The following is a 13,416-nucleotide window of genomic DNA, read 5'->3' as shown; positions in this document are numbered from 1 at the left end:
AGATGATCAGGGGACTGGAGGTTAAAACATACAAGGAACGGTTGCTGGAATTGAGTATGTCTAGTTTAATGAAGAGAAGGATGAGGGGGGACATGATAGCAGTGTTCCAATATCTCAGGGGCTGCCCCAAAGAAGAGGGAGTCAAGCTCTTCTCCAAAGCGCCTGAACGCAGGACAAGAAGCAACGGATGGAAACTGACCAAAGAGAGAAGCAACCTGGAACTAAGGAGAAACTTCCTGACAGTTAGAACAATTAACCAGTGGAACAACCTGCCTCCAGAAGCGGTGAATGCTCCAACACTGGAGGTTTGTAAGAAGAGACTGGACAGCCATTTGTCCGAAATGGTGTAGGGCAGTGGTTCTCAACCTGTGGGTCGGGACCCCATTTGGGGTCGAACGACCATTTCACGGGGGTCGCCAAACAACACAGTCCGCCATTTTTTTCCCCCTTTTCCTTAGCTATGCTACTCCCTTTTATTCTATTGGCTTTTGAAAGCCAATAGAACAGACTCTCTTGAATAGAGTCTAATTCTATTGGCTTTCAAAAGCCAATAGGAATTGTCCAGGCTGTCTCTGCCCTGCTGAGCCCGCCAAAAGTCCCATTCTGAAAACGGTGCTGCACCAGTTGAGTAGTCCTCGACTTACAACCAGTTGAGTAGTCCTCGACTTACGACCGGTTGGGGGTCGCGGCATTAAAAAGGTTGAGAACCATTGGTATAGGGTTTCCTGCCTGAGCAGGGGGTTGGACTAGATGACCTCCAAGGTCCCTTCCAACTTTATTATTATGACCACAACTGAGCCCAACATTTCTATGGCTAAACAAGATAGTTATGAAGTGAGTTTGTCTCCATCTTATGACCTTTCTTATCCCTGCAGATGTTAAGTTAGTAACACAGTTGTGAAGTGAATCTGGCTTCCTCATTGACTTTGCTTGCCAGAAGGTTGTGAAAGGGGATCACGTCACCCTCGAGACATTGCAACTGTCATAAGTAGTTCAGATAAAGTAGAAATAGTCTTATTGTGTATAATATTAATGTTTTAATTTTGAGAGAGGAACTGCTCGGGCATTTCCCCTGGACCGCATCAAGAGGGAGAAGAAGAAGGGGAGAAGTAAGTAGGAAGGTGGAGGTGAGGGAGGAGAGGGGTGAGTGAAGAAAAAGAGGGAAAGAAGTAAGTTGGTTTCAGGTGGGATGCGGTTTGGGGGGAAATGGGCGGGCAAGACCGAATGTGGTGTGTATCAATTTGTTTTATTTTTTATCTGAGGTAATTTGTAAGATTGTTATGTATTGTAAAATTGAAAATAAAAATTTTTACAAAAAAAAAAAGGAGAGAAGCAACCTAGAACTAAGGAGAAACTTCCTGACAGTTAGAACAATTAACCAGTGGAATAACCTGCCTCCAGAAGCGGTGAATGCTCCAACACTGGAAGTTTTTGGAAGAGACTGGACAGCCATTTGTCCGAAATGGTGTAGGGTTTCCTGCCTCAGCAGGGGGTTGGACTCGATGACCTCCAAGGTCCCTTCCATCATCATCATCATCATCATTATTATTATTATGAAAAAAAGTTTATCTACTATGAGGCTTTTCTTGTCAGAGTTACTGTACAGGGAGCCCTTGATTTACAACCGTTCATTTAGTGACCGTTCAAAGTGACCACGGACGCCACTGAAAAAAGTGACCTGCGGCCTTTCCCCCCCACACTTACAAACTATTGCAGCAGTGATCAAATATGTGGCAACTGATTCCTATTTGTGACGGTTGCTGTATCCCGGGATCATGTGATCCCTTTTTGTGACCTCCTCTTGTGACAAGAAACCATCAACGAGGAGGCCGGATTCGCTTAACAACCGTGTCACTGGTTTAAGAAATGCAGGGATTTGCCTTAACTGCTGTGGCGAGAAAGGTCGTAAAATGGGACGAAACCAATGTCTCACTTAACCACTAAAATTTCGGGCCCCGTTGTGCTCGCAAGCCGAGGACCTGCCTGTAGCTTCTCCCGATTCAAGGGTCCGCCTGCCTCTTTCCCAGTTCCGCCCTCGCCCACCCTGGGGGGGTACCTGAGAGAAATTCTTCCGCTGGAGAAGACCCGGAGCAGGAAGTTCCCTTCAGTGTTATTCAGGAAAGTGCTGGGCACCACCAGGTAGTATCCAGGAGACAGGTCACAACGGAGGTGTACCTCTCGGTTGAAGGAATGACAGGCCGTGCTCACAACTGGGGGAGCCGAGAGGGTCTTGGGAAGGTTGAACTGCTTCTTCTCAATCTGGAAGGCAAGAGAGCAGCAGAGAGCTGTGCCAGAGCATGCACGGTCTTATCACGCTGAGGTAAACCCAGGAATAAATACAGTAAACAGTGGCTTGTATTAAAGGGTGGTTTATCATATACTATCTACAAATATACACTAGTAACAAAATACACATGAAGTTTACAAGGCCTTGTTAAGGCCACACTTGGAATACTGCATCCGGTTTTGGTCACCACGATGTAAAAAAGATATTGAGACTCTGGAAAGAGTGCAGAGAAGAGCAACAAAGATGATTAGGGGACTGGAGGCTAAAACAGATAAGGAACGGTTGCTGGAATTGGGTTTGTCTAGTTTAATGAAGAGAAGGATTAAGGGAGACATGATAGCAGCCTTCCAATCTCTCAGGGGCTGCCACAAAGAAGAGGGAGTCAAGCTATTCTCCAAAGCACCTGAAGGCAGGACAAGAAGCAACGGATGGAAACTAACCAAGGAGAGAAACAACCTAGAACTAACAAGAAACTTCCTGACAGTTAGAACAATTAACCAGTGGAACAGCCTGCCTCCAGAAGCGGTGAATGCTCCAACACTGGAAGTTTTTAAGAAGAGACTGGATAGCTATTTGTTTGAAATGGTATAGGGTTTTCTGCCTGAATAGGGGGTTGGACTAGAAGACCTCCAAGGTCCCCTCCAACGTTGTTGTTGTTGTTGTTGTTACACACACATGGTGATACAGCAAACTCCAACACACAGCAATTACAGCAGAAAACGGGAGGGAGGGAGGGGGAGAGAGAGAGAGAGAGAGAGAGAGGGAGGGAGAGAGAGAGAGAGAGACTCCAGCAAGGCCTTCCCTTTTATACTCAAGTTCTTAAAGGGATACAGACTCCTGCTGAGTCATTCCTAACATTGCATCATTCATCTCACATTATACAAGCTGGTTAGACTTTAAATCAAGTCGAGGACCACCTGTATGTAGGAGGGAAAGCTCGCGTCGCTTTACAAATTGAGAAACCCAGACACTGGATTTTCAAAGTACATCGGGAATACAAGGAGCTCTTTCAACTTTGCAAAAGCTACTTTGGTGCTGAATTCCAATCCAGCTTTGTCACCAAAGCATTCTTTGGAAACACAAAGATCATCTGAGCAGTGACATCAACTATCTCCAGTCTATAACACACAGTCCTTTCAGCAAGTCCAAGAAGGCTCCACACCCATTTGCACCACTCAGATGACCCCGAGGACACAGATAAGCCTCCAAGTGGCCTCAACGACTCTCTAAAAGAATGCAAATGAACAGCTGTCTGCAAGGAGTATAAATCTTTCCATTTCCCACCATCCAGTCAGAGCAGAAGCAGCTTCTTGGATGAGAAGCGAAACTTCTTCAAAGAAAAAACAAGAAGGTCCAGTTGCCTCCTGAAAAAAAAAAACACCTTTGGGAGTTTGACCATTAGAATTCCCAGCTAGCACAGAGTTGAAGTCCACACATCTTAAAAGTTGCCGAGTTCAAGAAAGGCTGCCTCTTGAAAAAGCACCTTTGGAACAACCGTGGCCTGGATGACTAAGAATCTCCAGAATGAAAGAGACCATGATCAACCATGCATTCACTGAAGCAGCAGCCCTGGATGCTTCTGGAGATGGCGGATGGATGGAGGCCACTGTAGTTTTTCCAACTGTGTTGGAGTTTGTCTTGCACTGGATGGAGTTATGTTTCCTCCAAGATCAGGGTCCCCGATGGTGTTGTGAGTCCATGCCAGCCACTGGACCCGGCAGCTGAGTCCAGGGAACCAAAGGAGGAGGAGGAGGGGCCTGGAGAGCCATCAGAGTCGGAGGAAGGCTCTGATGAGCTCCAGAACTTACACTCTGATGAAGAGCTTGGCCCTTCCAATCGTGCTCAGGCTGAGACTCAGCCGTGCGGGGAAGCTGAGTCAGACTCTGAGGACTCACATCTGGAAGACATTATAGATGCTCATAAACGCAGACAGGCAACAAGAGCAGGACAGAGGGAGGCGATGGGGCGACTCCAAGGGAGGATGAGAAGGCATTGAGAAGCCATGCCTGGGGGATGCATAATAAAAAGGGAAGATGTGGGCGGTGCTGGTTGCTGAAGGCAACCATTTGCAAAGGACTCAAGTTTCATGGAATCCTGTTTTGTTTGCCTTGCTTGTGAACAATTCTCCGTTTGAATCGTGGTTTGGTTGCCTTGGACAATTCTCCGTTTGCATCGTGTTTTGTTTGCCTTTGCTTTGGGGACATTTTGCAGGTCTGTACCTAACTAATAAAAGGGGTTTGTTTTCCCTGCATTTCCAGCCTACTTGTTAAAAGAGGGGTTGATCCTTGTGCATTAACAAGGACTCACCTAGGCTGGGACAGAACAGTTGGTCAGATAAGAGGCAGCTAAGCCCACAGAAGGAAAAGGGATGTGAGAAGCATCTCGGAAGAATCCTTCCCTAGTTTCTTGAACTGTAAAGGTGAGAGGGAAGAGATGTGCAGGCAGGCCTTGACTTAAGACCCAATTTCTGTTGCTAAGTGAGACATTTATTAAGGGAGTTTGCTCCCCGTTTTATCACCTTTCTTGCCACGCTTGTGAAGTGAATCCCTGCAGTTGGTAAGTTAGTAACCTGGTTGTTAAGCGAATCTGGCTTGCCCCATTGACTTTGCTTGTCAGAAGGTCGCAAAAGTGGATCATGTGACACGCCCGGGACACTGCGACCGTCCTAAAGATGAGCCAGTTCCCGCGACCGCGAGGATGCTGCAACGGTCGTATGAAAAACGGTCACAAATTGTTTTTTTTTAGTGCTGTTGTAACTTCAAACGGGCACGAAACGAATTGGACCACCTAATATGTCGGTTTAATTTTCTTATGCTGTTCTGTTGTTGTTAGTTGCGAAGTCGTGTCCGACCCATTGCGACCCCATGGACAACGTTCCTCCAAGTCTTCCTGTCCTCTACCATCTTCTGGAGTCCATTTAAGCTCACACCTACCGTTTCAGTGACTCCATCCAGCCACCTCATTCTCTGTTGTCCCCTTCTTCTCTTGCCCTCCATCTTTCCCAGCATCAGGCTCTTCTCCAGTGAGTCCTTCTTTCTCATTAGGTGGCCAAAGTACTTGAGTTTCAACTTCAGGATCTGGCCTTCTAAAAAGCAGTTGGTGTTGATCTCCTGTAGGACTGACCGGTTGGATCGCCTTGCAGTCCAGGGGACTCGCAGGAGTCTTCTCCAGCACCAGAGTTCAAAGGCCTCCATTCTTTGGCGCTCAGCCTTTCTTATGGTATGCTGTTCTAGTGAGATGCATAATCTGATGGATTGCATTTTGGGGGGATCTTTTAAGTTGGCGACCTGCCACCTTCAGAGAAAAGTTAGTGGGTGGTACAGAAAAACCTTTTCTATGAAAAAAAACTCCCCAAATTAAATACCGCACAAGCTAGCTTCCTGCTGAGTGTGTGGAGATCGCCAGTCAAATCACAAGCCAAAGTCTTGCAAGGAAGTTTAGGAGAGACCCAAATGACATCGCATTCTTTGGACGCTTCCCCTGGTCCTTTAGGCATTTTATTTTCCTATAAAAAATCCATTAAGGAAGGGTGGGGGGAAAGGATTTGTTGTTCAGCACCATTTAATTTTAATGCGAGCAACAGTCCAACTTGCCGCGTCTCCAATTTTACAAGGCAGACCACACCGCTTCAAGGAGAAAAGGCATCCACTTGGCAAAATTTGTGGGTGGAGTAAAGCCATGATTTGCCCAGGATAGGGGGCAGCTAAGAAGTAGATAACAGAATACAGATAGTCCTCGACTTACAACAGTTCATTTAGTGACCGTTCAAAGTTACAATAGCACTGAAAAAAGTGATTTATGACCATCTTTCAGTTACAATCTTTGGAGTATCCCCATGAGCATGTGATCAAAATCCAGATGCTTGGCAACTGGTTAATATTTATGATGGTTGCTGTGTCCCCCAGGGTCCTGTGGTCACCGTTTATGACTTTCTGACAAGCAAAGTCAGTGGGGAAGCCATGATCCATGTAACAACCAGGCTACAAATTTAACAACTGCAGTGATCCACTTAAAAACTCTGTCAAGGACAGTTTGTATAATGGGGCAAAACTCATTTAACAAATGTCTCATTTAACCACAGAAATGTTTGGCTCAGTTGTGGCCGGACGTTGAGGGAGTACGTGGAACAGAATCACAGAGCTGGAAGGGACCTTGGAGGTCATCTAGTCCAACCCTCTGCTCAGGCAGGAAACCTTATACCATTTCGGACAAATGGCTGTCCAGTCTCTTCTTAAAAACTTCCAGTGTTGGAGCATTTACTGCTTCTGGAGGCAGGCTGTTCCACTGGTTAATTGTTCTCACTGTCAGGAAATTTCGCCTCAGTTCTAGGTTGCTTCTCTCCTTGCTTAGTTTCCACCCGTTGCTTCTTGTCCTGCCTTCAGGCGCTTTGGGGAATAAGTTGACCCCCGCCCCTCTTCTTTGTGGCAGCCACTGAAATACTGGAAGACTGCTCTCATGTCCCCCTTAGTCCTTCTTTTCTAAAGACTGACCATAGCCAGTTCCTGCAACCGTTCTTCATACTTTCTCAGAGGTTTTACCAGTGTATAAGGAGCAAAACGGAAAAGGCCAGCGCATAGCACAATTCAATATGTGGCTAAAGGAGTGGTGTAAAGGGGAAGGCTTCGGATATATTAGTCACGATGTCAGTAGCTGGTCCAATCAAAAGATGTACAAAAGAGATGGTTTGCATCCATCAAAAAAAGGACTGAGTTACTCGGCTATAAATTCACAGATTTTCTGGAGGGAAATTTAAACTAAACAGCGGGGACAGGGAGTTAATTGATACGGAACAACCCTGTCCCCGGCAATTTAAAAACTATAGGGCTATCAGTGCATGTAGCATAGATGTGTGTGTGGACAAGAATACCAACCTTGCTATCAATCAAAATGAAGCCTCTAATAGCGAGTGCCACATAAAGTGCACTAACCAAATAGGTGGTAAGACAATAGGGGAACTCAGGCACCACACAGGTTATGTAGAAAGGAAACACAGGGCCACCCACAAAGGACTCAAATGTTTATACACCAATGCACAGAGTATGAACAGCAAACAGGGTGAACTAGAAATTCAGGTTAACGAGGGCAGATACGATATTGTTGCCATTACGGAAACATGGTGGGATGAAACTCACACATGGAACACACAGCTAGAGGGATTTAAATTATTTAAAAGAAACAGACCAAATAAAAGAGGAGGTGGAGTTGCTCTCTATATAAGAAATAACTACATCTCCACAGAAATAGAGTACAACAATGATAAAAACTCTCTTGAATGCATTTGGGTCAATATAAAAGGGGGGGGGAAATGACATTGCCATAGGTGTATACTACAGACCACCCAACCAAACAGAGGAAATAGATGAACTTTTTGCTAGTCAGCTAACTAAGGTATGTAGGAAGCACACCACAATAGTAATGGGGGACTTTAACTACCCTGACATCAACTGGGAGACAAACTCCGCACCAAGTGGAAGATCAAACAGGTTCCTGGCAAACCTAGCAGACAACTTTGTCTCCCAAAAAGTAGAGAAGGGAACTAGGGGATTAGCCATTTTGGATCTAATTCTCACTAACAGAGATGAAATGATAGACGGTGTTGAAGCCATAGGAACCCTGGAGGAAGTGATCATGCAATATTAGAATTCAACATTATAGAAGCACAACCAATAGAACACAGTCAAACTAGAGTCTTGGACTTCAAGAGAGCTAATTTCAATAAACTTAGAGAGGGCTTGGGAAGGATTCCATGGATGAGAATCCTCAAGGGGAAAACAACTCAAGAAGCTTGGGAAATTTTGAAAAATGAGATAATAAAAGCACAGTCTAGAACAATACCAACAAAGAGGAAAAATAACAGCTCTCAAAAGAAACCAGCATGGCTGCATAAAGAACTCTCTGACAAATTGAAAGATAAAAAGGACAAGTACAGAAAGTGGAAAGAGGGGAACATAACTAAGTCAGAATATCAGCAAATAGCCCGAGCCTGCAAAGATGAAGTGAAGAAAGCCAAGGCTCAAAATGAACTAAGGCTTGCGACCAAAGTCAAAAATAACAAAAAAAGCTTCTTTCAACATGTAAAAAACAAGAAAAAAGTGAAGGAAATGATTGGTCCATTAGTGGGTGGAAGTGGCAAGAAGGTGACAAGCAACAGGGAGAAAGCAGAACTATTTAACTCATTTTTTGCATCTGTCTTTACACAAAGGGAAAAAACAGACCAACCTATCAAAAATAGTGCCATAAAAAACAAAACAGAAACACAAGCTAAGATAGGCAAGAAAATGGTTAGGGAGCACCTGTCCAGCCTAGATGAGTTCAAATCGCCAGGACCAGATGGATTACACCCCAGAGTTCTCAAGGAACTGGCAGATGTGATATCGGAGCCACTGAACTATATTTTTCAAAGATCCTGGAACACAGGGGAACTACCAGAGGACTGGAAAAGAGCTGATGTAGTTCCCATCCTCAAAAAAGGAAAAAAAATGAATCCAGGAAATTACAGACCTATCAGCCTGACCTCAATACCTGGGAAGATCCTGGAAAAGATAATCAAACAACGAATCAACGAACACCTAGAGGCAAACAAAGTCATTACTAAAAGCCAACATGGGTTTGTCAAAAATAGATCATGCCAGACAAATCTTATTGCATTCTTTGACCAAGTGACAAAATTAGTGGATCAGAGGAATGCTGTGGACATAATTTACTTGGACTTCAGTAAGGCATTTGATAAAGTAGATCACAACCTACTACTTGACAAGATAGAAAAATGTGGGGTAGACAGAACCACCACCAGATGGATCCGTAGCTGGCTGACCGGCCGTACTCAGCGAGTGGTCCTCAATGGAACTGCATCTATATGGAGGGAAGTGTGTAGTGGGGTGCCCCAGGGCTCTGTTCTGGGCCCAGTACTCTTCAACATCTTCATCAACGATTTGGATGAAGGGATAGATGGGGAACTCATCAAATTTGCAGATGACACCAAGCTGGCAGGAATAGCCAACACTCCAGAAGACAGGCTTCAGATACAGAAGGATCTGGACAGACTTGAACACTGGGCACTAACTAACAAAATGAAATTCAATGGTGAAAAAAGCAAGGTTCTACATTTAGGCAAGAAAAACCAAATGCACAAGTACAGCATAGGTGGCACCATGCTCAATAGTAGTAACTGTGAGAGGGACCTCGGAGTCCTAGTAGACAATCACTTAAATATGAGCCAGCAGTGTGCTGCAGCTGCCAAAAAGGCCAACACAGTGCTAGGCTGCATTAACAGAGGGATAGAATCAAGATCACGTGAAGTATTAATACCACTCTTCAATGCCTTGGTAAGGCCACACTTGGAATACTGCATCCAGTTTTGGTCACCACGATGTAAAAAAGATGTTGAGACTCTAGAAAGAGTACAGAGAAGAGCAACAAAGATGATTAGGGGACTGGAGGCTAAAACATATAAGGAACGGTTGCTAGAATTGGGTATGTCTAGTTTAACGAAGAGAAGGACAAGGGGGGACATGATAGCAGTATTCCAATATCTCAGGGGCTGCCATAAAGAAGAGGGAATTAAGCTATTTTCCAAAGCACCTGAAGGCAGGACAAGAAGCAACGGGTGGAAACTAATCAAGGAGAGAAGCAACCTAGAACTAAGGAGAAACTTCCTGACAGTGAGAACAATTAATCAGTGGAACAGCTTGCCTCCAGAAGCAGTAAATGCTCCAACACTGGAAGTTTTTAAGAAGAGACTGACAGCCATTTGTCCAAAATGGTATAGGGTTTCCTGCCTGAGCAGGGGGTTGGACTAGATGACCTCCAAGGTCCCTTCCAACTTTATTATTATTATTATTATTATTATTATTATTATTATTATTATTATTATTATTATTATTATTATTATGTTTTTGTTTCCAGGTTTTAAGTCATCTTAGTTGCTCTTCTTTGCACTTTTTTTTTCAAAACCAATCAATCAGAATAGAGCTGGAAGGGGCCTTGGAGGTCTTCTAATCCAGCCCCCTGCTCAGGCAGGAAACCCTATACCAGTGGTTCTCAACCTTTTTAATGCCGCGACCCCCAATTGGTCGTAAGTTGAGGACTACTCAACTGGTCGTAAGTCGAGGACTACTCAACTGGTGCAGCACCGTTTGCAGAATGGGACTTTTGGCGGGCTCAGCAGGGCAGAGACAGCCTGGACAATTCCTATTGGCTTTTGAAAGCCAATAGAATTAGACTCTGTTCAACAGAGTCTATTCTATTGGCTTTCAAAAGCCAATAGAATAAAAGCGAATAGCACAGCTAAGGAAAAGGGGGAAAAAAATGGCGGACTGCATTGTTTGGCGACCTCCGTGAAATGGTTGTTCGACCCCAAATGGGGTCCCGACCCACAGGTTGAGAACCACTGCTCTATACCATTTCGGACAAAGGGCTGTCCAGTCTCTTCTTAAAAACTTCCAGTGTTGGAGCATTCACCGCTTCTGGAGGCAAGTTGTTCCACTGGTTAATTGTTCTAACTGTCAGGAAGTTTCTCCTTAATTCCAGGTTGGTTCTCTCCTTGATGAGTTCCCATCCGTTGCTTCTTGTCCTGCCTTCAGGCGCTTTGGAGCCATCTTGACTTTTTTTATTCTCCTGCCCCCCACCCCACCCGCAGCCTGGAAGATTGAAGTTACTTTGTGCATCTTAGGTAGCTTTGGATCAGCTTAACTCAAACCATATAACTAGATTCAGTTGTTCCTGGGCTGCAAAATTCATTTGATTAGTCAAGTCCTCCAGTTCACTTACCCACTTATAAGAAAAAGTAAAATTTATTAGTGAAGCGTGCAAACCAGCACCTGCATTTCCTGCGTGTCTTTCTCCTTCTGTTCTGGCCACTTTTTAACAGAGGCACGATTGACATTGTCTTAACAAGAGCCGAGGTGGCGTAGCAGTTAGAGTGCAGTACTGCAGGCCACTTTAGCTGACTGTGTTCAGCAGGTCAGCGGTTCAAATCTCACCGGCTCAAGGTTGACTCAGCCTTCCATCCTTCTTGGGTAGGTAAAATGAGGACCCAGATTGTTGGGGGCAATGTAAATATATATATATATATATATACATTGCTTACTGGTGTACACCGCTTAGAGGGTGCTTGCACTTAAAGCGGTATATAAGTCTCATAAATAAATAAAATAAATAAATAAACAAACCGCCTCACTGTCTGGTTTGGTGGCAGCCGTGCCTCAGACAGAAGCTCCAGGAGACATCACAACAATCTTATTCCCATTTCCTCCGGAAACCGGAAAGGCCAACCGAGAGCTTCACGCCACAGAGAGAGATTCATTTCTCTCAGAAATCTTGAGGACTAGAATCTTACTTCCCGGGGGACAAAAAAAAAAAAAAACTCCGAAAGGGCTCGTCTACCTGTAGGCCCGGCTCATCTCTCCTACCTTCCAGATGTGCAAGCCCAGGGCGTGGTAATTCTTCCCTCGGACGTTATCCACCAAGGAGGGATCCGCTTCCGGGAGGCGAGGCCAGGCGCGAATCCTGCCGGCCCAATCTGCGCTGTGCTTCCGGGGCTTCTGCAGGAGGGCGATGCAGACCTCGCTCTGCTCACAGACTCTCAGCCAGAATTTGGGGTTCGTGGGGAAGGTGCTGTTGTTACGGCAACCGCCGGCCGACTGCCCTCGCACCCAGGATCCGTACAGCTTCTGCGTGTGGCTGAGCACTTTGTCTGTCGGGGGGGGGGGAAAGGATACGCGTCACGACTCTGCTGCTGCGGCTTGAGACCCACGCGGCTTTTGATTGGGGTAAGCAGAAACAGAATAGCAGAACAAAAGAACTGAAAGGGACCTTGGAAATCCTGCGGTCCAACCCCCTACTCAAGCCGGAAACCCTACACAAGCCGTACGCAACTTACAACCGTTGGTTTGGTCACCGTTTGACGTTACCACGGCACTGAAAAAAGTGACTTACGACCGCTTTTCACACTTACGACCGTTGCAGCTTCCCCCAGGGGTCACGTGATTAGCATTCGGAGGCTTGACAGATGGGCTCATACTTATGACGGTCGCAGCGTCCCAGAGTCACGTGATCCCTTTTTGGGACCTTCTGACATGCAAAGTCAACGGGGGGGAGCCAGATTCCCTTAACAACTGTCTTATTCACTTAACAACTGCAGTGATTTGCTTAAAAACGGTGACAAGAACGGTCGTAAAAGGGGCAAACTGCACTTAACAAATGTCGCACATAGAGATGGATATTTCGGGCTCAATTGTGGTCATAAGTTGAGGACTACAGATAGTCCTTAAGAAAAGGAGAAGGAACAAGGAGGCTCTGCCTAGCAACATCTGAACATGAGGCCGAGGTGACCCTTCTCGGACCACCCTTCTCTTCGTGAACTCTGAGCATGTGCAGAAAGAAAGATCTGAGGCAAGAGACGTTTTTTGGAAACCTTCCCCTAGCTGCATCTTGGCTATTCAACTGTAGGAAGTTCTCTACTTATGACCACAGTTGAGCCCAAAGGTTAAGACAGTAGCTAAGTGAATTTTGCCCCATTTTACGACTGTTCTTGCCACCGCTCTTAAGCGAATCCCTGCAGTTGTTAAGTGAGAAACACGGTTGTAAAGTGAATCCGGCTTCCCCATGAACGTTGCTGGTCAGAAGGGGATCACGCGATCCCGGGAGACTGCGACTGTCATAAATATGAGTCAGTATGCCAAGTGCCTGAATTTGGATCGTGTGACCACACGGACGTTGCAACGGTCGTGTGAAAAACAGTCATAAGTTTTGCTAGGAATAATAGGAGCTAATTAGGAGAAAGACTGCAGATATTTAATACTACACCTACAAACAGCAGCAAGAACTGTATTTGCCCAACATTGGAAAAATGAAAACTTACCAGCTGAAGAAGTACTATGATGTGGTTCCGGCTAATGAAACATTCCAAAGAACTTCCAGGCATTTATTTTCCTAAAAGTCTTTTAATGTTACAAAATGTCCGCACAGGCACAATGGAGGGATGCTAGGATCTAAGTTCTCTTCCTCTGAGCAGTTATCAGCATGTTCCCTCCCTAAATTAGCCCTCATATCTCACACTATCCAATTAGTATGAAGGTCAAATGTTTTCTTCCTCTTTCATTCCCGGGGGTTTACCCCCAACGCCCCTT

General features: G+C 45.3%; 1 protein-coding gene across 3 annotated transcripts in view; it reads right to left on the bottom strand.

The window, feature by feature from the left end:
- The window catches only part of CAPN10 (calpain 10), a 53,185-nt gene that overhangs the window by 21,190 nt on the left and 18,579 nt on the right, over positions 1-13,416 (bottom strand). For all 3 annotated transcript variants that reach the window (XM_039347220.1, XM_039347222.1, XM_039347219.1), the window contains exons 9-10: positions 11,698-11,981; positions 2,057-2,259 (exon numbers count right to left, since the gene is read on the bottom strand). In XM_039347220.1, the coding sequence (XP_039203154.1) occupies positions 2,057-2,259; positions 11,698-11,981 (487 nt within the window). The remainder of the gene's footprint in view (positions 1-2,056; positions 2,260-11,697; positions 11,982-13,416) is intronic.

This window comes from Crotalus tigris, unplaced genomic scaffold, assembly GCF_016545835.1.
Source record: "Crotalus tigris isolate CLP2741 ecotype Arizona unplaced genomic scaffold, ASM1654583v1 scf7180000018055.714482, whole genome shotgun sequence".
Lineage (NCBI taxonomy): Eukaryota > Metazoa > Chordata > Lepidosauria > Squamata > Viperidae > Crotalus > Crotalus tigris.
Note: the sequence above shows the minus strand (reverse complement) of the source record. Positions and strands in the feature narration are given on the sequence as shown.